Source organism: Bos grunniens, chromosome 4, assembly GCF_055505025.1.
Source record: "Bos grunniens cultivar Pamir isolate PY7600 chromosome 4, Bosgru_T2T1.0, whole genome shotgun sequence".
In the NCBI taxonomy this organism is placed as follows: Eukaryota; Metazoa; Chordata; class Mammalia; order Artiodactyla; family Bovidae; genus Bos; species Bos grunniens.
In genome coordinates this window covers 12,461,027-12,484,539 of record NC_141168.1, presented here as the reverse complement: position 1 = coordinate 12,484,539, position 23,513 = coordinate 12,461,027, and the positions used below count along the sequence as shown (strand labels likewise).

The window sequence follows — 23,513 nt, the reverse complement described above, 5'->3', positions numbered from 1 at the left end:
AGCAACAAGAGTTAAGGAAGATTTTAGCTAGTTTAACTCTGTACTCAAAAAAAAAAAAGCTTATTAATATTTTCAAAGAGTTAGGTCAAAATGTTCCATATTTATTTGTATCTTGTTTACTAATAATAAATGGCTTGATTATAAAAGTCATAAAACATACTGAACAGAGAGAACCAAATTGCAAATATATGGCGACTTTATGTAAGGACCCCAAACTACCTTAACAAGCTCAATAATGGACATTTAGGTTGCTTCCACATCTTGGCTATTGTAAGCAGCTACAGTGATTACTGGGGTGCACGTATCTCTTCACATTATGGTTTTCTCTGGATCTGTGCCCAGGACTGGGAATCCTGGATCACATGGTGGTTCCAGCTTTAGTTTTTCAGGCACCTCCATGCTGTTCTCCATAGTAGCTGTGCCAATTTACATTCTCACCAAACAAATATAGGAGAGTTCTCTTTTCTCCACACCCTCTCCACATGTATTGTGTTCGTGGATTTTTCGATGATAGACATTCTGGCTGGTGTGAGTGACATCTCATTGCAGTTTCAATTTGCATTTCTCTAACAGTTAACAGTGTTGACCATCTTTTCTTATACTGGTTGGCCATCTGTGTGTGCTTTTTGGAAAACTGTCTAGATTTTCTTCTCATTTTCTAATTGGGTTTTTTTTTTTTTTTTTTTTTAGATATATATTGAGCTGCATGAGCTGTTTGTATATTTTGGTGATTAATCCCTTGTCAGTGGCTTCATTTGCAAATATTTTCTCCCATTCTATGGGTTGCTTTTTTTTTTTTTTCATTTTATTTATGGTTTGTGTTTCTGTGCAAAAGGTTTTGAGTTTAATTAGGTTCCATTTGTTTATTGTTTTTATTTTCATTACTCTAGAAGGTGGATTCAAAACCTATTGCTGTGATTTATATTAGAGTGTTCTGCCTGTTTCCCTCTGCTGCTGCTACTGATAAGTTGCTTCAGTTGTGTCCGACTCTGTGCGACGCCATAGACAGCAGCCTACCAGGCTCCCCTGTCCCTGGGATTCTCCAGGCAAGAACACTGGAGTGGGTTGCCATTTCCTTCTCCAATGCATGAAAGTGAAAAGTGAAAGTGAAGTCGCTCAGTTGTGTCCGACTCTAGCAACCCCATGGACTGCAGCCCACCAGGCTCCTCTGTCCATGGGATTTTCCAGGCAAAAGTACTGGAGTTGGGTGCCACTGCCTTCTCCGTGTTTCCCTCTAAGAGTTTTATAATGTCTGCTGAGGGTCGGACATGACTGAGTGACTTCCCTTTCACTTTTCACTTTCATGCATTGGAGAAGGAAATGGCAACCCACTCCAGTGTTCTTGCCTGGAGAATCCTAGGGGCGGGGAAGCCTGGTGGGCTGCCGTCTATGGGGTTGCACAGAATCGGACACGACTGAAGTGACTTAGCAGCAGCCTTACATTTAGGTCTTTAATCCATTTTATTTTTGTGTATGTTGTTAGAGAATGTTTTAATGTCATTCTTTTTAATGTAGCTGTCCAGTTTTACAGGAGCCATTTATTGAAGAGACTGTCTTCTCCATTGTATATCCTCACCCCCTTTGTCATACATGAATTTATTTCTGGATTTTTTATCCTGTTCCATGGGCACCACTCTTAGAAGGAGCATGTGCAAGCTCATATTCTCTTGAAAAGAGGCATTTAAGGTGGTGAGAGTGAGACCAGGCCCCTTGAGGCCAGGGCTCTGAGGAATGCCACACAGTCCTCAGATCTTGTGAAACTAGGTTTATTCTTCGTAGCACAATGCAAAGCAAAACTCAAATTCAGTTAAACAATGTTGACTTCCTCCTAGAAGAAGAACTTCATTACAACTAAAGCTTTCAACATTCTATAGGCTCTTATGTAAAGGAGTTAGCTCCCCCTCAACCCTGCAGCCCCACTGGAAAGTTAAGAATGAATGATGCTCCATCAGGGGTGGTGTAGAGCTCATTCCTGCATCTGCCAGCTGGTTGGACGTGTCAGCCCAGGATTCTGTGCTTCTAAAATGTTTTCACCATTTTCCCTTGGTTTGATCTTTCATTCATTCTCAATTCACACACTTTGTTTTCAGTATACTATTAGATTGCCTGACTTTGTGTATAAGCACAGATCTTAAAGCCCATCACCCTCCAGTTCTTGGCTTTAGATATCTACTGTTTGCTAAAAATACAGGGCATTACTTATCTAAGTTGTTGTCATCATTTAGTTGCTAAGTTGTGCCCAACTCTTTCATGAGCTGTGGACCATAGTCCACGGGGTTCCTCTGTCGATGGGATTTCCCAGCCAAGAATACTGGAGTAGGTTGCCATTTCCTTCTTCAGGGGATCTTCCAGACCCAGGAAGGGAACCTATATCTCCTGCATTGCCATGCAGGTTCTTTACCACTGAGCCACCAGGGAAGAGCTTACTCATCTCAGCGGCAGGAGCCTAAATCAGTAAAGATCTGGACGAGAAAATGTCCAGCCTCTTTGCAGGCTTTGAAAGCAGCAGTATCTTGTGGTAACTGATGGCAAGAGAGGAAAAATAGCATGGAATTGAACAGTTACTGTCTTCTACCCCTTATGTAGAATAATTTTTTCCCCTTACACTGTTTTTAGCCTGCTCATTTCATGGGTGTCATGAGACAAATGTGAAAGCAAAAGAGAGGTATATTTTAAAAGACCCAGTTACATCACAATTGTTGTTTAGTTGCCAAGTCGTGTCTGATTCTCTTGTAACCATGTGGACTATAGCCACCAGGGTCCTCTGTCCATGGAATTTCTTTAAAATCCTACACAGATACCCAGACATGTGTTTGTGTAGCTAAGGTGATTCCTCTCCATTTCTCAATACTTTCCCTTTTCAGTTCTTATGGGCCATGACCCTAGAACTAGTATGATGGATATAAGTTAATACATGTGTTTATGTTTATGTTATGTTTATGTTTTAACTTATGTTTACATAAGTTAAAACTGTGTTTTCCAATAATCATAGCATTGGAGGTCCAGAATGACACCCCATATACACTCAAGTGCATGGTGGTTTGAGTCATTAGCCCTGAAATTCTAGTTATTTGGACACTGCAGGGTCATCAGAAGTGTGTTCATTGCTCAGTTGTGTCCAGCTCTTTGTGACTCCATAGACTGTAGCCTGCCAGGCTCCTCTGTCCATGGACATCTCCAGGCAAGAACACTAGAATGGGTTGCCATTCCCTTCTCCAGGGGATCTTTCTGACCCAGGGATTGAAACTGCATCTCCTGCATTTCAGATTCTTTATTGTCTGAGCCACTAGGGAAGCCTGCAGGGTTATCAGATGTGGGTACTAAATATATATACATAAATTTATATATATATATAAAAGAGCATCCTCTTCTTGGTCTTCCCACCCCTCATTCCTACCCAATCCCTTCTCGACCCAGAAAAAGAAGAGCTTTGGGAAAATAAATCATGGTTCACAATTCTAGAGACTTGGCCTAAATAGCCTTGAGCTTCTCTCATCATCCTATCCCTAGTTAAGTGTTAGCTGCGTCAGTCATGTCTGACTCTGTGCGACCCATGAACTGTAGCCCGCCAGACTCCTCTGTCCATGGGATTCTCCAGGCAAGAATACTGGAGTGGGTTGCCAATCCCTTCTCTGGGGGAAATCTTCCCTACCCAGGGATCGAACCCCGGTCTCCTGCCTTGCAGGCAGATTCTTTACAGGCTGAAAACTCCCATCACTGCAGGGCCCAAATTCCAGAAAAAGTCCCAGGCTCAGGTTTGTTCAGGCTCACTTCTGGGTTTGAGACGAGAACATGGTTTAAAGATAGGACTAAAGACAAGGCCCAGGAGGCCCCATTCCTTGCCCAGCAGGAGAGATGGGGCCCAGAAGGATGCCAGGCTCCACACGATCCTGCCCCAGAGGGTCAGTCCCTCCTGAGCCGCACAGTACACAGCTGCCCAGCTGAGTGGGTGGCAGTGAAGGGCACGGGGGTCTTCACTAGCGTGAGAAGGGAGACACGTCACTACAGAGAAAGAAACCCAAGAGGAGGCAGTTTACTGCTTATGGTGGCCACCGGAGCGGCTGTGGAGCAAGGAGAGCAAATAACATAAACGGAAGCAACCGTCAGAGGCGACACGGCCCCACTCCATTTCTCCAGGACCACCATTCGGAGCTGTGGGGGAAGGACGGGTGGTCCAGGCCTCCTCCTCCTCAAGTCAGCATTTGGCAAAATGAGCCCTGGAGTCCAGTCTTTCCTTCAACTTCGAGCCCCGTCTCCTCCGGGTGCTCCAGCCGTCTCCGGCAGGACGGCCTCTTGGTTCTTCGGCTCCACGACTAGGGCCCATGGCCACTCTTGTCTTCTTCCTCGGGGGCCGGGGGCCGCTCCCCGGGGGCAGCCGGTGGTTCCTCCTGGGCCTGGCTGAGCGGGGCTTTTCCCGCTGCAGGTGGGGTGCTCTCGGGCATCTGGGCGAGGCCCGGGGAAGGCGGCCTACCTGAAGCCTGTGCGTAGGGGGCGGCAAACAGGTCCAGGAAGCAGCCGTCCCCTCCCGGGGGACCCCCCAGAGCCTGCGGGCAGAAGGCACTGGAGAATGGCAAGTCTGGCAGGCAGGGGTCGGCCCAGGGCACTGTACCTGTGGGGCCAAAGCACACAGCACAGAGCGCACAGCATGAAGGGGCCCCAGGGCAGTCTCCGCAACAGAGACCCTCCCTGCTCCACAGAGACATGGGTCAAGACCTCAGAGTGGGTCTCCCTTCAGGACCAGGCACCCGCCCCCCATGTCTCAAGGGCCTGGGGTTGGGGCACAGCGACCCAGAGTGCACTGCAGGTTGGGCCAGGGCCCCCTCACACATGTGGAAGGAGCCCGGGAACCAGAGTCTTTCTCCCTCTTCTTCTTCTGAGTCTCCTAGGGTGATAACTCTAGGATATCCGGGGTCCCGGTGGCCCCTTGGACACTCCCTTTAGCTGCCATCTACTCTGCACCGAGTGTTTCACGCCCGTCATTCCTAGTCCTCACCAAGCCCTCAAAGAGATGGCAATACTATTCCCACTTCAGAATCCAGGAAGCTCAGAACTAGTGACGACTGAGCTGGACTCCATGCTTGGCTTTGCCTCCCTCCAAAGCTCTCTCTCTCTCGGAGAAGGAAATGGCAACCCACTCCAGTACTCTTGCCTGGACAATTCCATGGATGGAGGAGCCTGGTAGGCTACAGTCTACGGGGTCGCAAAGAGTCGGACACGACTGAGCGACTTCACTTTCTTTCTTTCTATAGTTCCTTTTGGAGACGGAAATGGTAACCCACTCCAGTGTTCTTGCCTGGAGAATCCCATGGACAGAGGGGCCTGGTGGGCTACAGTCTCTGGGGTTGCAAAGAGTCGGACACAACTAAGCAACTAACACACACCCAAAGCTCTCTTACTCTGCTCTGAAACCTCCAGGAAACTGGAGGACGAAGAGCTTCACCAAGATAGCCCCCGTCTTGGGGATCTCTCCCCTCTCACCCTCCTCAAACACTGGGGTGGGGGGGCCTTCTCTTCCAGCCCTGACTCACCCACATTCCCGGCCGGCGGCTGTAGCAGGACGGGCCCCGACGGAGGGCCTGGGAAATAGCCCTGGGATGAGCCCCCGCCGGGGCCACAGGACAAGGCAAAGAGAGGGTCTTCGGGCAGCGGTGGAGTCAGCGAGCTGGGCAAAGGGAAGGGGTGCAGGTATGGAAACTGGGGCTGTGGGTGTTGGAAGAACTGGGTCTGTGGCCCCTGGGAGAAGGGGAACGATCCTGGCTGGCTGCTGCTGGGTTGGTACTCCTGGGGTTCCAGATCCTCTAAGTATGAGCAGGCAGGGGGTGGAGTGATGCTGTGGGGACAGAGAAGAACTTCCTGAGGCTCCAATGGTTTCATTCCTACGACGCCCTCCCCCCCACCTGCCTCTCCACAAACCCCAGGCCTGCTGCTTCCTCCTCTTCCTGCTCCAGCTTCTCACCCTCTTCTCCTCTACAGCTGTGATGTCCTGATCCTTTCCCTCCCCATCCCCTCACCCTTTAACCCTCACTACATTTACTAACTCCTTGCTTCTCTCGGGGCTTCCCTGGTGGCTCAGAAGGTAGATTCTGTCTGCAATTCAGGAGACCCAGGTTCGATCCCTGGGTCAGGAAGATCCCCTGGAGGATGGAACTGCAACCCACTCTAGTATTCTTGTCTGGGGGGGTGGGGAAACCCCATCTCTCACTTACCCTCTCACCTCCCAAGCTCCATCCATCTTTCCTCCGTCTGTGCCTCCCCCGGGATAGCTCAGTACGGCCCCCCGTGAAGTGGCAGACAAGTACCTTGTTCCCCACAACCCACAAGGGCCATCCTTGTGGCTGCTGTCGCTGCTCAGGGTGTCCAGCAGCAGTGGCATTAGCTGGGGGGCGTGCACAGGGCCGAGGGGAAAGGGAAGGTTGGCTCTTCGGACAGGTGGGGGGCTGAAGAGTGGGGGGGTCACAGGCCTTCTCTGGGGGCCCTCATTCTGCAGGTTTGGGCCCAGAGTCTGGTCAGATGTCAGCAGCATGGACGGCTCTGGGAACAGAAGTCCACGGGGTTTGTGAGAGTAAGAAAACGGGGAGGGGACGCAGCCTTGGCGGTGCTGGAGGGGGTTAGAGTGCAAGAGGCTTGGGCTCCCCGAAGGGGCTCCACTGAACAAAACCATGGAGAGCTCTGGCCACTCCCAGGTCTTCCAAGAAAGAGCCCTTTGACTTTGCCGTCTTCCCCAGACAACCCTCAGAAGGGGGTCGGCTCACCTGGAAGGGAATCCTGAGGGAGGGTCCCAGGCTCCAGCATTGTGGACTCAGTAGGTGGCAGCTCGGCCACAGAGCTGGAGGCAGACAGATCAGAGACTGCAGGTCAAGGGGTCCCTGGTCTATGACTGGGGCTTCCATGTAGGGAAAGGGACCCACACATTCAAGCTCTGTCTCCCTACAAGGCACTGCTGCTGCTGCTAAGTCGCTTCAGTTGTGTCCAACTCTGTGCGACCCCATAGGTGGCCGCCCACCAGGCTCCCCCGTCCCTGGGATTCTCAAGGCAAGAACAGTGGGTTGCCATTTCCTTCTCCAATGTGTGAAAGTGAAAAGTGAAAGTGAAGTCGCACAGTTGTGTCCGACTCTTAGGGACCCGATGGACTGCACCAGGCTCCCACCAGACACCCAGACACCCACCAGGCTCCTCCGTCCACGGGATTTTCCAGGCAAGAGTTACTGGAGTGGGGTGCCATTGCCTTCTCCACTGGCAAGTCCCAATCCCACCTGGTCCAAATCCCTCTAAATATTAGCCAACAACTCTGGCTCAGACCATAAAGAAGCCACCTGAGATGTGGGAGACCCAGGTTCGATCCCTGGGTCAGGAAGAGCCCATGAGAAGGGAATGGCCTCCCATTCCAGTATATTTGCCTGGGACATCCCACGGACAGAGGAGCCTGGTAGGTTACAGCCCTTCGGGTTGCAGAGAGGTGAACTTGGCTAAGCGACTCACACACACATGCCCCATCATGTGCCCAGCCTTCCAGCACCTTCCCCCTTCTAGATCCCAGGATCCCAGCTTAGACCCCACGTCCTGCCCACGGGGAGGGGCCAGGAAGAGGAGAAAGTCTTACCTGCATTGGTTGCTGGCGGGGGCTGGGGTAAGGGTGGGACCGGCAGGTGCGTCCTTACTCTCCTTCCCATTCATTTTTCGCCACTTGGCCCGGCGATTCTGGAACCACACCTGTAGGGGAAGAGACACCTGAAGAGCTTGAGGAACAGGGCAGAGCCTGAGGCTCGGGCCTGCTGGCCCATGATGGCTGTGACTGAGGAGGTCCCTGCACCACTCAGACTGGTATGAAAGGTTCATCTAGATGGGGTCTGAGTCACCTCCCTGCGTCATCTAAGGCCAAGGCTGGGTGGAAACAGGCAAGAACACAGCCCTGGCTGAGGCCTCACTCCAGCCCCTGTTGGGGAGCTGCTGAGTACTTGCTAAGCTCCCCCAGAGTCCCGGCACGTGGGCTCCCCTCCACTCCTAGACCAGGGGAGTCAGCACCCTTTACCATGATGCGCTGGGGGGTGACCCCCACTGTCTGGGCAATCTCACGGCGCTTATCGCTGTCTGGATAGTGGTCATCTTGGAAGAGCCTTTCTAGCTCCTCCAGCTGGTCTAGAAGAAGAAAACACTGGCTTTGAGGATGAACACCAGTAATGAGGAAGCAGAGGAGAAACACATGCCTTTCAGGCGGGACCACTGTCCCCAACCCAAGGGCCTCCCACAGCCTGGTGGCTAAGTTCCCCCAGTGGGCTGGGGCCTCCTCTGGCTTGGGCTTTGTGGCAGGGAACTGCGTGGTGGGTTACTTTCCTGTTTCTTCCATGTTCTGATAAGAAAACGCAAACTTTCCCTCTTAGGGTCAGAAGTCATGGCCTTGCAGAGGTCAAGAGACGTTCCAGCCAAGGTGATGCATAAGCTAACTGCACTCCCGTCTCCTGGGGCCACGTTCCCAGAGATTGACACCAGGTCCCTCCGGTTTCCTCACCTCAGGGACTTACCCGAGCGGTACAGGGTGCGAGTCTTCTTCCGGACCTGGCAGGTCACTTCCGGGGACCTCTTCTCCTGGTCCAGGTTTTGGTTCTTCTGGGCCAGTGTGTTGAGGAGGTTGGCCACATGGCAGGACCCCCGGCCTAACCCACAAGGCCCTGGGTTGTACGTGGCCCGAGCCGGGTTAGCGCTGCTGGGAGATGCCGTCGAGGCCGGACCCACATCCCTAGGCTTCTTCTGCTCGCCGGCGGCTGGAGAGTAGGGCCTCTTCCCCAGCCTGCCCTCTGTCCCAGGAAAGGGAGGCCCTTGCCCTTGAGGCTGGGGTCTAGGCGAGGCCAGGCTCCTGTCTTTGTGGAGAGCTCCTGGGCTGGGGCACTGGCAGGCTTTCATAGGCCCAGTCCCTTCCCCAGGGGCCTCTGACGGCCGCTTCTCCCCGTAGATGGTGCAGGAAATAGGCACGTCCTTGCCTGGGGCATCCTGAGTGTGGGGGGCTGACCTCTGCAGGGCTTCCGTCTCCTCCTCCAGCCTGGCAGCAGGGACACCCCCCTGGCCTGTGGAGAGCCAGCACCCCGACTCAGCCCAGGAGAAGGAAGAGCCTGGCCCAGGAGGATGCGCTGCTTCCTGGTCTGCAACTGGTGTCCTGTTTGACCTTAAGCTTTCACTTGTCTACTTAACAAACGTGGTAACAGTTCCAGGCGTACCTTCCTAACTCGGCTACCGTGAGGATCAAAGGAGGGAATCCTTCTTGCCTGGAGAATTCCATGGACAGAGAAGCCTGGCAGGCTACAGTCCACAGGGTAACAAAGAGTCGGACACGACTGAGCTAACACATACGTACATACGTAGCTTGGAAAAGCAAAAGCACGCAGATGCCAACATGAGGGGTCTGAGCTCGTGAACCTAGATGGTGGGGGAGGAATCCTAATTTGAGGGGAACTTACTCCCTGGGAGTTCCCAGTTTTCTCCTAGACACCTGGATTGTGAGTTTGAGATTGGACTCTGCAGCTGATCAGACTGGATCCTGGTCCTGCTCCGGACACAGCATCAGGGCTGAGCAGGAACACGGCAGGACTGAGTGGTGTCGAGGGGCCCAGACAAGAACATCAAAGGGGAGCTAACAGGAATGTCTACCCTCATCTCCCACAGAACTGGCTCTCTCCTCACCCCTATACACACCCTCATCCCCTCCCTGCAAAGCGGGACCTCAGCCAAGGGCCTGGGGCCCAGGCCAGCCCCCCTTTTACAGGTATGGAAGGGTGACCTGACGAGCACTGTACATTCCCATCCCTCAGCCTTCAGCTTGTCTGTCCTTTTCTGAGCTATGATTCATCAGGAGTTTACCAGGTCCTGGGCATGGTGCTAAGCACCTTTCAGAGATCAGTCTGGTCTGCATTTAATCCCTGTGAGGAAGGCATAGGCATCTCTCCCTCTAACAGATGAAGAAATGAGGATGCCAGAGTTCAGTGACTTGCCTAAACTCACAGTGCAGGGCTCTTGTTCACTAGACGGAGCCCTTCCGAAGGTCACCAACCTGCCCCTCATTTCCCTCCCAGCTTATTCATAACCTCCAGAACTCTCTCAGGTCAAGGAGCTGTTGTGTTATTTCTTACAAAACTAGAATATTTTTATTAAAAAAAATTTTTTTTGAATATTTTTCAGTGGATGCTCACTGGTGTTTTGTTTTGGCCCCCACAGCATGTGGGATCTTGGTTCCTCCACTAGGGATCTACCCAGGCCCCCTGCATTGGAAGTGCCAAATCTTAACCTCTAGACCATCAGGGAAGTTTCCAAGAGCGAGTTTTTCTGGTTTTTTTTTTTTTTTAATGAAAGTTGCATGAGACTGACTAGCTTAAGGAACCGCTTTCTAACAACATGTAAAGAAAGATGTAGGTCACAGGCTAAGGTGCTTTGCCAGATTGTTCCCTAGCGTACAAGCTGGTGACCAGGGTTTGCAGGCTTCTACTCCATAACTAAGCCGAGTGGCCGGATGGGGAAATGCGGAAGAAGGGACACACTGGTTTTACAGTATTTCTGGAGCACTGGAGCCTAGCAAATCTGGTACACAGTAGATGGTCACTAAAGGCAATGGATCGCCTTGATAGCTTTCCTAAAGTGGCTCAGCGGTAAAGAATCCGCCTGCCAATGCAAGAGCCCAGGTTCCAACCCTCAATCAGGAGACGCACTGGAGAAGGGCATGGCACTCTTTTGCCTAGAGTATCCTTCCCTGGAGAATTCCATGGACAGAACAGCCTGGTGGACTACAGTTCATGGGGTCGCAAAGAGTCGGACACGACTGAGCGACTGAAGAACAACAAATCAGGGTGATAGATCCTGGTAAAAAAGGTGATGGGTCTTGGAACCTAGAACAGCAGAGCCTCAACCCTGCTTTCCTTCTCTGCGTGTAGACAGATCAGAACCCCAAAACGGAAGGGTGCTGTGGGGAGGGCTCCCTGGCCCGCGACACCCCCTCGAGTCCCCCCTCAGCTCCCAGCCCCGACCCTCCCGAGCTCTAGAGGCCTGGCTGCTGGGCCCCCGGGCTCCCGCGCACTCACCCCGCAACTCCGGGCCGCGCTCCCGGGTGGGCTCCATGGCCTGGACTCCCGCACGGGGCCGCCCGCCTGCCCGCTGCCTAAAGAAGCCTCGCGCGCGGGCAGGTGTGCGTCCGCGAGGCCCGCCCGGGAGGGCGGCGCGCGGGGCAGCTGCAGGGCGCGAGGCCCGGGGGCCACGCAGCTGCCCGCCCCCGCCGCGGCCGAGAGGGGCGGGTGCGGCCGCTCCCTGGGCCGGGGGGCGATGCACGTGGGGCGTGGGCGACAGCCCGCCTCCAGGGCCCGCGTCCGGGAGTCTGCAGCGGTCACCAACGCCCACCATCTCCCAAGGCCGGCCTTGGCACTGGGCTCTGGTGGCGGCTTGCGCCTTGGAGACGGAGTCCTTCCTTGGGAACCGGGGAAGGCGACTTAGGGAGTCACTTATCCTGGGAGCCCCAAACCACTGCTCCACTGAGCTAGCCCCAGGCCTAAACCCCCAAGACGCCGTGCCGATTGGAAGGTTCCCTAGAGCCCCGAGCTAGAAGAAGCCAGGCCACAGGGCGAAGTCTACACGTCTCGGATGGACACAGTTGCAGGAGCCGCGGAGGCCACAGGGAAGCGGGCGGAACGCGGGGCGGCCATGCGTGCTGCTCAAAGCTTTGGTCTCAGTTTTCACCGGCTTGAGACCACTTTTACTCGCCGAAAATGGGTGGGGCGGAGGACACAGAACAAAGCTCCTACAGGCGCGATCTTTGTGACTCTTCCTTCACCGAACGTCTTGCCTTCTTTATGAAAGAATTTAAGAATTTAAAATTCTCATGGCGTCGTCCTCCCATCTGCCCTTGAGTGGGAGGCGATGGCCAAATTGAAACAGGTGCGTGGGGGTGGGGGTGGGGGGCCGTCCAGGACCGAATCCAGGTGTTTGCTTTTAGGATTGAAAAGACTCTGGACAGCGCGTGCCTTCAGGCTGTAATCACCTGTTGGGATGTTTTTTTCCTGCGCCTTAAATTCTTTTGAGGTGCTTGACCTATACATGTGAACTTTGGAAGGCTGGCCGTTCTAAAATATAGACAAATGAGCGAGTTAATTTTGTGATAACATGATCAAAATTCCAGGCCCTCTGGTGTTTCATTCTGACTCCAGTAAGAGCAATATCCTCAGGTAAATAAGCGGTTTAGAGGTTGGGGCCAGTTTCAGCTAGAAATCCGGGCCATGTGAGCAAGAAAGAGAGGGCAACTAAGTGGCTTTATTTGTGAAAAGTCACTGTTTGGTGACATGGTCGTAAATGGAATACAGTAGCTGCCTGATTAAACATTTATAGGACACTGTCTGCCAGGCCTGGTGCAGAAGCCTACTGGCAGAGAGGGGATTAGAACAATGCCACAAGAGAAGGAACAGTGTCCATTCCACAGGGAGGTCAGTGGTGGGTTAGAAGGATACACAGGAGCAGAAAGCTCTGCTGGACTCGGACTGGGGGTGGGGTCAGGAAAGGCCTTCATGGAGCCGGTATCACAGATCTGTGAGCTGAAGGTTAAGGGAGAGGCATTGCTTTTGTGTCACAGCCCTGCTGAAACTCTGCGGTGCTCCTGCCTGCCTGTGTGATAAAAACCAAGCTCCCTGACCCGGAGAGGAGACTTCCCAGGTCTGGTCCTTTTCTCTGAAGCCTCAGCTCGCCTGCTGCCCATGCCCATGTGTCCCAACTTTATTGTCTCTTTTGACCTTGTGTTTTTCAAGGAGCCTTTGCTGAAACCCCTTGGATCAGAATTTCTTTGGGAATTTGTTTAAAATGTAGCTTTCTGGCCCCATTCCCAGACGTTTTAATTGGCGGGTCCAGAGAGGCATCTATAAAGTGTAACAAGCCTCTCAGGTGATTCTTATTCACATTAGAGTTTGAGACACTTGGTAGATCTGCAAAAACAAAGTCAACTGAACCATCCTGGGGATGGGAGTGGGGAAAGTGGGGTGATGTGGGGTCTTTGTGGGGGAAGGACCTTTGGTCCTTTACTGAGGTGTCTGCTGTAGTGCAGAATTAATCTCTTAATATTAGGTTATCCTATCTCATTAAATTAAGAATAAATCATCCTTCCCTGCCATCATTTATGTTGTATTTTCTCTCTGGTTGCCCTCTGCCTGGGTGAAGGTCAGAAGAGCAAAGACTGAATTACCCATAGACTGGCTGCCACCCTTGCACAAAACTTGGGAAAATACGAGGTCTAATTGTATAAAAGGGTTTGCTCTGAGGCTTAAGGAATTGAAGATGTTGGCATTTTCTCTCTCTTTTTTTTTTTTTAGAGTTTGTGATGTTATTAATAATCCTTTGGCCAAAAGTGAAAATACAGATTGAAGGAAGAAGATGTTTGCATTTTCTAAATACGTAAATGATTGAATTTGTTAGGCTTGGGCTATGACATTCGGGAAATTGAAGTTCCCTTTCTTTTTTTTTTTCTTATTCTTTCCATTTTTCCTTCAATAATAATCTTGCCTTGCTGTTTTATGGCTTTTCAAAAATGGTATGGTTTTGTTTGTTAATTTACAGGGATGTTTGATTTAGTTACTGTAAGTGAATTTAGTCTAAGAAGGCTTGGGAGTGTGTCTTGATGTGTTTGGTTGAGAAGGGAGTGTTTCTATAATATATGCTGTGAAGAGTTCCATCTTTCACAGAGAAGCTTCAAGGGAAGAAGACAGAGAAGGGGTACTGCTCTTTATTGGGAGGGCAAAAAATGTCTATTTTGGGGTACTTGGAAATATTTATTTCTAAGTCTTGGTATAAGCCATCTTCATGATCTTTAGGCAAGTTCATGTACATAACCTCATTTAGAGGGAAGGGTTTCCTTTTGGGGTAGGGAAGGGGGTTGTCATTAGTTTTCAGAGCCAAACTGTAAACCCCCTCCTGTACCCTTTTAGGAAGAGCCATTTATTCCAACCTCTTTTCTTCTCCTTGATAGAATGACAACAAAAAGGAAGAGGCCTGATGCTACTAAAGAATATAATTGATCTTTTTTTTTTTAGTTTATGTGGAGTTAACCATACAGTTAGTTTGCTGCTGCTGCGTCGCTTCAGTCATGTCCGACTCTGTGCAACCCCATAGATGGCAGCCCACCAGGCTCCCCCGTCCCTGGGATTCTCCAGGCAAGAACACTGGAGTGGGTTGCCATTTCCTTCTCCCACAGTTAGTTTAAACACATGAAATAAGCATTATCTGTCCTTCCTTCCTCCTTCTCTATAATGAGGAAAATAACCAGGAGAAGGTGGTTGACCGAGAAACGTTTTCAAAGCAGAAACACGGGGGAATTCATTCTTGGCCTCCATGCCTCCCCGGGAGTACAGGGCAGCAGGTCATTGGAAGTCCTGGGACCAGAGGCAACGGTGCAGTCGTGAAAGGCAGAAATGTGAACGGGCCCCGGGTCAGGAGCTCACAGTCCCTGCAAACACGGGAGGTCAGGGCCCCAGGAAGCAACCAGGAGGACAGCACCGCCCAAGGCGGAGGAGGGTAAAGGGGAGCAGGATGTCCTGAGCCTGAAGAAGGCATGTGGCTGGACGATCAGATGAATGCCATGGGCTCACTGAGACAAAGCTGAGGGTGGCCACGACTGGGGCAGACACTGGGGGCTGCTAGAGTCTCTGCGGAGCTGCTTTGCTTGGAGGTTGCTGGTGATGGGCATTGGGAACACCTGGCTTAGAGCAGAACCCGCCCCAGCAGTGAGAAAACAGGTTCTGGCATGAATGCGCCTGATCACTTCTAATCCCCGTGCCCCAGACTCTCAAGGTTTTCTGCATCTAACAAGAATAGTGAGCCTGTCTAAGCAGTGTGGTCGCTGCTGCTCGTTTTTAACTAGGCCGTGCTCATGCTAAGGGGCTTCCCAGGTGGCCCAGATAGTAAAAAAAAAAAAAAAAAAAAAAAAAACCAAAAACCCCACCTGCCAGTGCAAGAGATGCGGGTTCGATCTCTGGGTCAGAAAGGTCCCCTGGAGAAGGGAATGGCAACCCACTACAGTATTCTTGCCTGGGAAATTCCATGGACTGAAGAGCCTGGCAGGCTACAGTCCATGGGGTAGCAAAGAGTCAGACATGACTTAGTGACTGAACAATGACAACTCATAATATATCACCATGGCTTGTGTTTTTGTAATTTGCAAAGTGCTTTCCCTTCCACGCGAATCCCTTCCCTATGCACCTCTGTTTTACAGGCAGACGGTCCCCTTTCTGCTCCCTTTTGCCCCTCTCCAGGATTGCAAAGCTGGGTGCCCACTAGAGCCTGGCATTCAAATTCACCTCAAAACCTGGCCCCGACCTTCCCTCAGGCTGCATCTGTGTCTTCCTTCTCTTCGTCTCCCTCGACCCACACCCCCACTCTTGTCTCCTCAGAGTCTCCTCTGGTTCTAACCCTCTCAACTTCGCCCTGGATGGCCCTCGCCTTCTCATGCCTCAGGGCCACACACTGTTTATAGGCCTGAAACATTGTCCAGTCCCTTTTACTTCTGGCAAAGTCTTACACTTCAAAGCCCAACCCGCGTGTTCTCTTTCCTGGGAAACCTATCTTGGCTTTCCAGTGCCAGAAGGAACTGCTGCTTCCTGCGTGCTCCCACTGTGCCGTGTTCCCAACGATGTATTACACCACCTAACCCAGGCTCACCAGAGAATTCTGTGAACTCCCCACCAGCCGCTGAGGTCTTACGTCTTAACAAACATCTGTTCACACCAGGCGCTTCCTACCTGATCTACAAATATCAGCTCCCTGAATTTCCACAACCCCGGAAGGTTCTGTCATTAGCCTCATTTTATCACAAAGAAACTGACATACAGAGCTTATGTGCTTTGCCAAAGGTCACAGAGCTGGTAAGCGGCACACCCAAGAGCTGAACCCGGTTAGTCTGGTTCCCGCCTGTACTCGTAACCACTGGGCTTTCCTGTTTATTTCATTTATATCTATGTCAAGATCCTCCCGGTCTTGGCATGGTGGCTTGCACATGAGGATCAGTAATTGTTCATTGACCAGGAATTGATCACCATCGCCAGGAGTTAGCAGAGGAGGGAGGGAGGTGGCTGTACCTGGGCAGGGGAGCAGCACTGATGCAGCTGTTTGAATCCTGACCGTGGTGGTGGTTGCATGAGTCTACACTGAGATCAAATGGCATAGAACTGAACAGGGTTGGGGGCTTCCCTGGGGGCTCAGGTGGTAAAGAATCTGCCTGCAATGCAGGAGACCCAGGTTCGATGCCTGGGTCGGGAAGATCCCCTGGAAAAGGGAATGGCAACCCACTCCAGTATCCTTGCCTGGAGAATCTGATGGACAGAGGAGACTGCCAGGCTACAGTCCACGGGGTCACAAAGAGTTGGACACGACTGAGTGACTGACAGGCTTCAGTCCATGGGGTCACAGAGAGTCGGACACGACTGAGTGACTGACAGGCTACAGTCCACAGGGTCGCAAAGAGTTGGACACGACTGAGCGACTGACACACACGAAAACAGAGCTGACCCTGGAACAGCATGAGTTTCAACGACACAAGTTTGTAAATGTGCAGATTTTTTTAAAAATAATAAATACTGTAGAATTACATGATCCATAGTGTATTAGCAGATGTGGAACCTCACGTAGGGAAAAGCCACAGATACAGAGGCCGATTTTAAGTTGTGCATGGATTTTCGACTGTGCAGAGGATTTCGACTGACCTCTGCATTGTTCAAGGGTCAAATATATATGGGACTCTCCAGGCAAGAATACTGGAATGGGATGCCATTTCCTTCTCCAGGGGATCTTCCCAATCCAGGGATCAAACTCAGGTCTCCCACTTTGCAGGCAGATCTTTACTGTCTGAGCCACTGGGGAAGCCAAGACCAGGCAAGAATACTGGAGAGGGTTGCCATTTCCTTCTCAATGGGATCTTCCCAACCCAGGAATCCAACCCAGGTCTCCTACATTTTAGGCAGATTCTTTACCGACTGAGCTACGAGGGAAGCCCCAAGTATATATACATATACCTGCAAATGAGTGTGTGTAAAAACTGGTGAAATCTGAGTGAGGTCTTTGGATTGTACCGGTATCAGTTTCCTGGTATGATTTTATACTGTAGTTATGCAGGATGTTACCACTGGGGCAAAGGAATATGGGATCTCTCTGTATGATTTCTTAACACTTCCTGGGAAACTGTAATTATTTCTCTGATGACCAGGTGTAGGGTCATGGCTCCCAGGAGAAGGTGCTCTGCCAGGAGCCCTCAGGGTGCGGAAAGAGAACTCTGCCTTCTGGGCAGAGTGAGTTCGTTACTATTCTTTCCTTGCTTTCAGGACGTGGCCTCGTGTCCTCCTGGGCTTTGATGCCTTCATGGTCTCCTGTGACCTGGTTACCCACCCGCTCCAGAGCCAGTTAATCGTGTGAAAGGTGAGGTCACATCATGGTCAGCAGGTTCCTCTGTGCTTAGGGCACCAAGCTTTAAGGTCCACTAACATTAGAGTGACAATACCAGCTCTTTGGAATTGAAGATGACCTGCCCTTGTGTTTAAATGTTTCCTTTTGCTTGATACCAATCAAGAGCAGGATCGCTAGTGTAGGTTAGAAGCTACCAGCAACTTCCTTTGCCTGCTGGAGAGGATGGTAAAATATTAGGCGTGCGTTTAAGTGGGACAGAGAGATGAAGAGATAGACAACTAGATTGATTACCCGAGAAATAATTAGGCCAGCAAAACCTGTCACAAAGTTTGTTGGAATGACAAGGGGGCTGTAGAACTGGACGGGCTGCTAGACCCCGTTTTAAGCTCGCAAAAAGACTGTGATCATCTCTATCTTGTAACTGAGGCGCTGCGGGTGTTATTAAATTCATACAAGGGAACTTGGGCCTCCCCTGGGCCACCTGGCCTTCACGCTGTGTCACGCAGAGTTCCAAAGAGAGGGAGCAAAAAGCAACAGAGACGGGGAAGACGTTTTTGGAATCAGAGATGCACTAGACAATATGGACATGAATTTGAGCAAACTTGGGAGATAGTGGAGGACAGAGGAGCCTGGTTGCTGCAGCCCATGGGGTCAAAAAGAGTCGGACACAACTGAGCAGCTGAACAAAAGCAACAAGAAGATGATGTTAGATCTATCTTGCTTAGTCAGGAGATACAGTTTCTGATCTGAACTCTCAGATACGCTGCTCCAAGGCCCATTTGGTTTGGGCTCACCAGCAAGGGCAAGCACTGTTGGCTTTCAGACTTTTCAAGCTTAACCTTATTTTCAAACGGAACTTCCGATTCCCGCCCAAAAACCTGTAACGCCCCCAAGCCTCCCTCTCTTTGTATCAGTCACCCAGTTGGAATCATCCTTGATTCAGTGCTCTCCCTCACACCTTACGTAGGAGCTGTGACCATTCAACCTCCAAAGCCTTTAACTTTGCATCTCAAAGCTTTTAATTTCTCTCCATCATCACCGATCCAAGCCCCTCTCCTCTCGGGCCTGTTCTTTAGTGACAGCTTCCTAAACGCATCTCCTGTCTCCAATCCTATCCCACTGTAATCCATCCTCCATAGACTGGCTAGGGAGACGGTCTTAACATGAAAATTGCCATATGTGACTCTGCTGTTTATATGCCTTAATGACTTCCCATTGTACTGGGAGGAAAATAAAAACATCTTACCAAGGCCCTGCACGATCTGGTTCCTGCTTCATCTCAGGTCCTTCAAGCATCTTAGACATACTACATTCTTCTGTCTCAAGGTCTTTACATATCCTGTTCCCATGCCTGCAAACGCTCTTGGTGGTTTTTATGGCTGATTCCTACCCAGGTCTTGGCTTAAGTGTTATTTCTCATGCAGAGTCCTTTGGCCACATTATCGACCTAACACCTACCTCCTAATATTTTCTCTGTTTTTATTACTATTCTTCACACAACATGTAATTATACTTTAGTTTACAGACTGTCTCCTCTACAGTATCTTGAGCTCCCTGGGTACTGAAACTAGTGGTTTGTTTCGCCAGTATCAATCCACATAAACAACAGCCCTGGCGTGGTGGCTGACTTATGCATGTTAGCTATTTGGCTAATGAATGTGTGTGTGTGTGCACGCGCACTCTCTCACATGGTCAGTCGTGTCCAACTCTTGCAGCCCCATGGACTGTAGCCCACCGCATTCCTCTGTCCATGGAATTTTTCAGGCAAAACTGCTGGAGTGGTTTGTCATTTTCTCCTCCAGGGGATCTTGCCAACTCAGCAATCAAACCCAAGTTAAATCTCCTGTATTGGCAGGCGGATTCTTTACCACTAACACCAACTGGGAAGACAGATGAATGGAGGAATAAAAATATGGGGTTTTGTTGTTGTTTTTTTTTTTTTTCAGTTGGAAGGGAGAAAAAGATTATCAGATTCATGGTACAAATGGCAGTTTCTGATAATTCATAACCTGATCTATGCTGCTGCTGCTAAGTCACTTCAGTGGTGTCCTACTCTGTGCGACCCCATTGACGGCAGCCCACCAGGCTTCCCCGTCCCTGGGATTCTCCAGGCAAGAACACTGGAGTGGGTTGCCATTTCCTTCTCCAATGCATGAAAGGGAAAAGTGAAAGTGAAGTCACTCAGTCGTGTCTGACTCTAGCGACCCCATGGACTACAGCCTACCAGGCTCCTCCGTCCATGGGATTTTCTAGGCAAAAGTACTGGAGGATTTAATAAGGCCATTAAATTGGAATGCTTCCTAAAAGTGTTGGCCATTTTGAGAACTGAGGAAACCAGAACCCAGGGGTAAAATGTGGCATTTTAGTGCTTGTTGTAAGGAACACAGCGAGACTTGGCATGCCTCTTTGGTAAAGTCCATATTCATCAGAGGCCATGGCTTTTCAGAGAGAAAGCAAAAGCCAGAGCTACAGCTTGTTAGGGCTTCTTCAGTCTTCAGAAAAAGACGCAAGCGACTTTATAGTTAGAATGGGTGTTTTATAGATCACGTATAGGTGGATCTTGTTTTTTTATGACAGCCTCTGCCTTAATTTTTAAGATGTTTAGTCCACTTATACAATGTATCACTCACAAATAATGATTATTAATATGGTTGGATTTAGATCTACCCTCTTGCTATTGTTTTCCCTTATCATATCTTTTTATGCCTTATTTTTGACTTCAGTTCAGTCTCTCAGTCAATGTCCAACTCTCTGTGACCCCATGGACTGCAGCACACCAGGCTTTCCTGTCCATCACCAAATGCTGTAGCTTGTTCAAACTCATGTCCATCGAGGTGGTGATGCCATCCAACCATCTCATCCTCTGTCATCCCCTCCTCGTTCTGCCTTCAATCTTGCCCAGCATCAGGGTCTTTTCCAATCAGTCAGTTCTTCGCATCGGGTGGCCAAAGTACTGGAGCTTCAGCATCAGTCCTTCCAATGAATATTCAGGACTGATTTCCTTTAGCATTGACTGTTTTGATCTCCTTGCAGTCCAAGGGACTCTCGAGTTTTCTCCAGCACCACAGTTCAAAAGCATAAATTCTTTGGTGCTCAGCTTTCTTTATAGTGCAGCTCTCACATCCATACACGACTACTAGACAAACCATAGCTTTGACTAGACAGACTTTTGTTGGCAAAATAATGTTTCTGCTTTTAAAAATGCTGTCTAGGTTGGTCATAGCTTTTCTTCCAAGGAGCAAGTGTCTTTTCATTTCATGGCTACAGTGATGGTCCATAGTGATTTTGGAGCCCCCCAAAATAGTCTGTCACTGCTTCCATTTTTTCCCCATCTATTTGCCTTGAAGTGATTAGACTGGATGTCATGATCTTAGTTTTTTGAATGTTGAGTTTTAAGCCAACTTTTTCACTCTTCTCTTTCACTTTCATCAAGAGGCTTCTCAATTTGTCTTCGCTTTCTGCCATAAGGGTGATGTCATCTGCATATCTGCAGAGAAGGAAATGGCAACCCACTCCAGTATTCTTGCCTAGAGAATCCCGTGGACAGAGGAGCCTGGTGGGCTGCTGTCCATAGGGTTGCACAGAGTCGGACACGACTGCAGCAACTTAGCATGCATGCATGCATTGGAGAAGGAAATGGCAGCCCACTCCAGTATTCTTGCCTGGAGAATCCCAGGGACAGAGGAGCCTGGTGGGCTGTCGTCTATGGGATTGTACAGAGTAGGACACGACTTAGCAGCAGCAGCAGCATCTGCATATCTGAGGTTATGGATATTTCTCCCGGCAATCTTGATTCCAGCTTGTGCTTCATCCAGCTTGGCATTTCTCATGATGTACTCTGCATATATGTTAAATAAGCAGTGTGACAGTATACAGCCTTGACATACTCCTTTCCCAATTTGGAACCAGTCTGTTGTTCCATGTCCGGTTTTAACCATTGCTTCTTGACCTGCATACAGATTTCTCAGGAGGGAGTAAGTAAGTGTCATTTTTGAGTAATTAAGTGTTTATATGATTCAGTTTTATCTCATTTGTTGGCTTATGAATAATAACATTGATTTATGACATTTTTTGACTTTTTTTAGTGATGGCTTTAGGACTTTGTGGGTACATGTCTAACTATCACTGAAGCTTACCTTCAAGTGAAATTATACCATTTCACAAAAAATATAAGAGCCTTGCAACAGTATTTCTGTTTTCTCTCCCTTTCTACTATTGTCAAAGGTTTCTATTCTACATGTAATAAAACATATAATACATTGTTACTATTTTTTGCTTTAAAGTTAGTGATTTTTTAAAATACTTTAAAAATAAAATATCATATAGTAACACATATATACAGAATCTAGAAAGATGGTACTGATGAATTTATTTAGAACTAGACATAGAGAACAGACTTATGGACACGGGGTGGGAGAGGAAGGGGAGGGTGAGATGTATGGAGAGAGTAACATGGAAAGTTACATTGCTGTATGTAAAATAGATAGTCAATGGGAATTTGCCAAATGAGTCAGGGAACTCAAACAGGGGCTCTGTAACAACTTGGGTGGGATGGGGACAGAGATGAGAGGGAGGTTCTAGAGGGAGGGGACATATGTATACCTGTGGCTGATTCATGCTGATATTTGGCAGAAAACAACAAAATTCTGTAAAGCAATTATCCTTCAATTAAAAATAAATTTTTTAAATAAGAAAAAATACTATTTTATGTTACTCACTTGTTTACCATTAGTAAGCATTTATTACTTTGGAAAGAACAGATTTCCATCTAGTACCATTTTCCATGTTAAAGAAATTCCTTTACCATTTCTGGTAAGAAAGAAATTTCTTACCATTGCAATGGTAAATTTCTTACTATTTCTCAGTGGTATAAATCTGATGATGGATTTATAGTCCTGAATAGTCCTTGTTTTACCTTTATTTTTGAAAACTGGGTGTAGAGTTTTAGGCGGACAGTTGTTCTTCCTTTTGGTGCTTTATATTTTTTTAATTTTTATTTTAATATTTTAATTGGTGAAAAATTGCTTTACAGTTTTGCGTTGGTTTCTCCCATACAACAGTACAAATCAGTCATAATTATATATATGTGCACACACACATGTATATTTCCTTCTCCTGAGCCTCCCCTTCCTCCATCCCACTCCTCCATGTCATCACAGAGTGCCAGGTGGGCTCCCTGTGTTATTTAGCAACTTCCCACTGTTTTACATGTCATAGGGTATATATGTCAATGCCGCGCTCTCAATTCCCTCCCCCTCACCTTCCCCCACTGTCCACAAGCCTGTTCTCTGCTAGGCTCATCAGGACCATTTTTCTAGATTCCATATATATGCCTGTTTTTCTCTTAATGACTTTTTTCTCTTTCTGACTTGCTTTACTCTATAAGAGGCTCTAGGTTCATCCAGTTCACTGCAACTGACTCAAATTTGCTCCTTTTTCTGGCTGAGTGATAGCCCGTTGTAGGATGTCCCACAGCTGCTTCATCCATTCATTAAAACTAGGTTGCTTCCATGTCCTGGCTATTATAAATATTGTTGCAATGAACACTGGGGTACATGTGTCTTTTAGAGTTGTGGTTTTCTCAGGATATACACCCAGTAGTGGGATTGCTGGGTCATATGGTAGATTTATTCCTAGTTTTTTAAGAAATCACCATACTGTTCTCCACACAGTTGTACCAATTTCCATTTCCCTCAACAGTGCAGGAGAGTTCCCTTTTCTCCACATCCTTTCCAGCATTTGTTGTTTGTAGATATTTTAATGATGACCGTTCTGACTGGTGTGAGCATTCCTCTAATAATGAGCGACACTGGGCATCTTCTCATGTGTTTATTGGTCATCTGTATGTCTTCTTCGGAGACTTTTGGTACTTTAAAGATATGGGTCCACTTGTCTTTTGTATTGCTCCCGAAGAGAAGCCTGCTATCATTCTTAAATTTGTTCCTCTGCCTCTATGCTTTTAGTGGATTTTAAGATTTTTCGTTTGATTACTGGCTTTGCAGATTGATTATCACATACCTTAGTGTAGATTTCTTAAATGTGTCTTGTGCTGAGGGTTCGTATCCCTTCTTGGATTTGTGCATTCTTAGTTTCCAGCACATTGGGGGATT

At 49.0% G+C, this 23,513-nt stretch overlaps 1 protein-coding gene across 1 annotated transcript; it reads right to left on the bottom strand.

Annotated features, from left to right (window-relative positions):
- Nucleotides 1-1,750: 1,750 nt before the first annotated feature.
- NOBOX (NOBOX oogenesis homeobox) lies at nucleotides 1,751-12,027 on the bottom strand. The gene is made up of 8 exons (XM_086398249.1): nucleotides 11,061-12,027; nucleotides 8,520-9,059; nucleotides 8,030-8,136; nucleotides 7,601-7,710; nucleotides 6,753-6,826; nucleotides 6,300-6,531; nucleotides 5,529-5,830; nucleotides 1,751-4,609 (listed from the first exon to the last, which is right to left on the bottom strand). Exons 1-8 carry the CDS (start codon nucleotides 11,374-11,376, stop codon nucleotides 4,314-4,316), a joined length of 1,977 nt encoding a protein of 658 aa, XP_086254375.1. The 5' UTR covers nucleotides 11,377-12,027; the 3' UTR covers nucleotides 1,751-4,313.
- Nucleotides 12,028-23,513: the final 11,486 nt, after the last annotated feature.

What these genes read in the sequence shown, in the direction of transcription:
- NOBOX (XM_086398249.1), bottom strand. Translation starts at nt 11,376, where the DNA reads ATGGTGGGCGTTGGTGACCGCTGCAGACTCCCGGACGCGGGCCCTGGA. An exon ending in CCCGCCAGCAACCAATGCAG is followed by an intron (nt 6,827 to 7,600) that starts GTAAGACTTTCT and finishes GTCTGCCTCCAG; the next exon opens with CTCTGTGGCCGAGCTGCCAC. An exon ending in TGTGGGTTGTGGGGAACAAG is followed by an intron (nt 5,831 to 6,299) that starts GTACTTGTCTGC and finishes CTGTCCCCACAG; the next exon opens with CATCACTCCACCCCCTGCCT.